The sequence below is a fragment of the Rhea americana genome, unplaced genomic scaffold, assembly GCF_003343005.1.
Source record: "Rhea americana isolate MKP2758 unplaced genomic scaffold, rheAme1 scaffold_386, whole genome shotgun sequence".
Taxonomy (NCBI): Eukaryota; Metazoa; Chordata; class Aves; order Rheiformes; family Rheidae; genus Rhea; species Rhea americana.
In genome coordinates this window covers 38,446-40,111 of record NW_028186519.1, presented here as the reverse complement: position 1 = coordinate 40,111, position 1,666 = coordinate 38,446, and the positions used below count along the sequence as shown (strand labels likewise).

At 53.0% G+C, this 1,666-nt stretch overlaps 1 protein-coding gene across 2 annotated transcripts; it reads left to right on the top strand.

Annotated features, from left to right (window-relative positions):
• Positions 1-312: 312 nt before the first annotated feature.
• On the top strand, positions 313-1,168 carry MTLN (mitoregulin). Of its 2 annotated transcripts, none has more exons than XR_014896867.1 (2): positions 313-587; positions 771-1,168. XR_014896867.1 is itself a non-coding variant. In XM_085313444.1 (2 exons), exon 1 carries the CDS (start codon positions 330-332, stop codon positions 504-506), a length of 177 nt encoding a protein of 58 aa, XP_085169570.1. In that variant the 5' UTR covers positions 313-329; the 3' UTR covers positions 507-542; positions 771-1,168. The 2 variants fall into 2 exon arrangements, 1 of the variants encoding a protein (XP_085169570.1); XM_085313444.1 differs by having other exon boundaries at positions 313-542.
• The last annotated feature ends 498 nt before the right edge of the window (positions 1,169-1,666 follow it).

The following is a 1,666-nucleotide window of genomic DNA, read 5'->3' as shown; positions in this document are numbered from 1 at the left end:
CCGCGCCGGGCGGCCCCGCGGGGCGGGGCCTGGGGGCGTCTTGTACCAAGCGCCACCCGCTGGAGGGGGGGGCTGCTGAGCTGAGGAGCACACGGCGAGGCACGGGGACCCCATGCCCGTCCACCGTGCACCCCCGCGGGCTGCGCCGCCTCCGCCGCCCCTTCGCCGTCTCTCTGGGGGGGCTTCTGGAGCCAGCGCGGAGCCGGTGCCCCCCCCCAAGCCCAACCTCTGTCCCCCCCCCCTCGGCGGCCGCCACGTGGTCTCGCCCAGCGGAGAGTTTTGTCCGCCGCGGGCCGCCGTAGGCGGGGCTGCTGTCGYTCGGCGTTGTCATGGCGCTGGAGGCGCTGCGGGCGCGCGGCGTGCGCCTGGCGCTGCTGGCGGCCTTCGCGGCGGGCGTGCTGGTGGGCTGGCAGGCCGGGCGCGCCCGCCGCCGCTTCCTCCAGTGGCGCAAGCGCCGGCTCCAGCAGCGCCTGGCCGCCGCGCAGGAGCAGCTCGAGCTCGCCTGAGCGCGCTGAGCCGGGGCGGCCTCGCTCCCGCGCGCCGTAAGTTTGCCAGCCGCGGTGGGCCTGAAGCGGCGCCGTTGTCAGGTTAATGTCAGAAAAGCAGCGCTAAGTGCGTGCCGAGCCCGAGGCTCCTTCCCCTGCTTGAGGAACGTTTTCCGGCTTTGGGTTCTCTGTTGCTGCTGGCTGCTGTGGCTGGTTGGGGTTTTACTGTCTTTGCAGGTTGTTTAGGAGGGGAAATGCAACTCTCTGTTTTGTTTCCTTTAACAGCCTGGTGTTGATGGGAGCGGATAGCGAATGTACGTAACGGGCTCATCTTGCATCTCTGTCTAAGTGGATTTAAAAGGAACTATTTTAAAAATCATGTTACAGCATGGGAAGGAAAGCATCTTGTAGAGTTCCAAGATGAAACTGCTGTCAGAAAAAAGATCTTCACCCACATCAGACTAAATAAACCATCTAGCAAAGCGTTGAGAAATGAATTATGAACAGAACAGCAACAAATATTTTTCCTTATTTGGAAGGACTAGCTCTACTTAATTTTGCTTTGTAATCCTTAAGTTGTCTACTGAGGTATATATTGTATATTGTTCTGTGCTTACCAAGAGGTACCACTGGTACATTATACTGTTAAAAAGTATACATGGATTAAACTGGTAAAAAGCTTATGTGGTGTATCCTAGGTATGTTTATTGCTCTGATAAGTAAAAGTATAACCTTAAGGGCACCATGGGGGGTTTCGTAATTCAAAGTACAAAAATGAAAAAAATGGGAACAATTAAGTGATGATACACCTGCATACACTGGTAGGATGAATTAGTGTATTAAATTAGTTATGGTTGTGCTTTGGACATTGAACTTGAGGCAACATAAGGTAGTGTATTATATATTCTATCATGTGGTCATTGCACAGATGACACTGATTCTTTAGACTTGCTATTTTGTGCCACAGCCACTTCCAGCAAGTGGACATCATGACTTAAAGCTCTTGATGTTTTCCCTTGGACTTACGCCTCATACTACAGATAGCAGCAGTTTGTTCCTTTCTTTTGGTCCTCCAAGAGTATTTCCTTGAGTCTGAGAGAAAGTAGTGTGCCTAGTTTGTTTCAGAGTATTTATTGTAAGCTGTGCAGACTGCTGGTATTAAATTTTATAATCTCAATTGA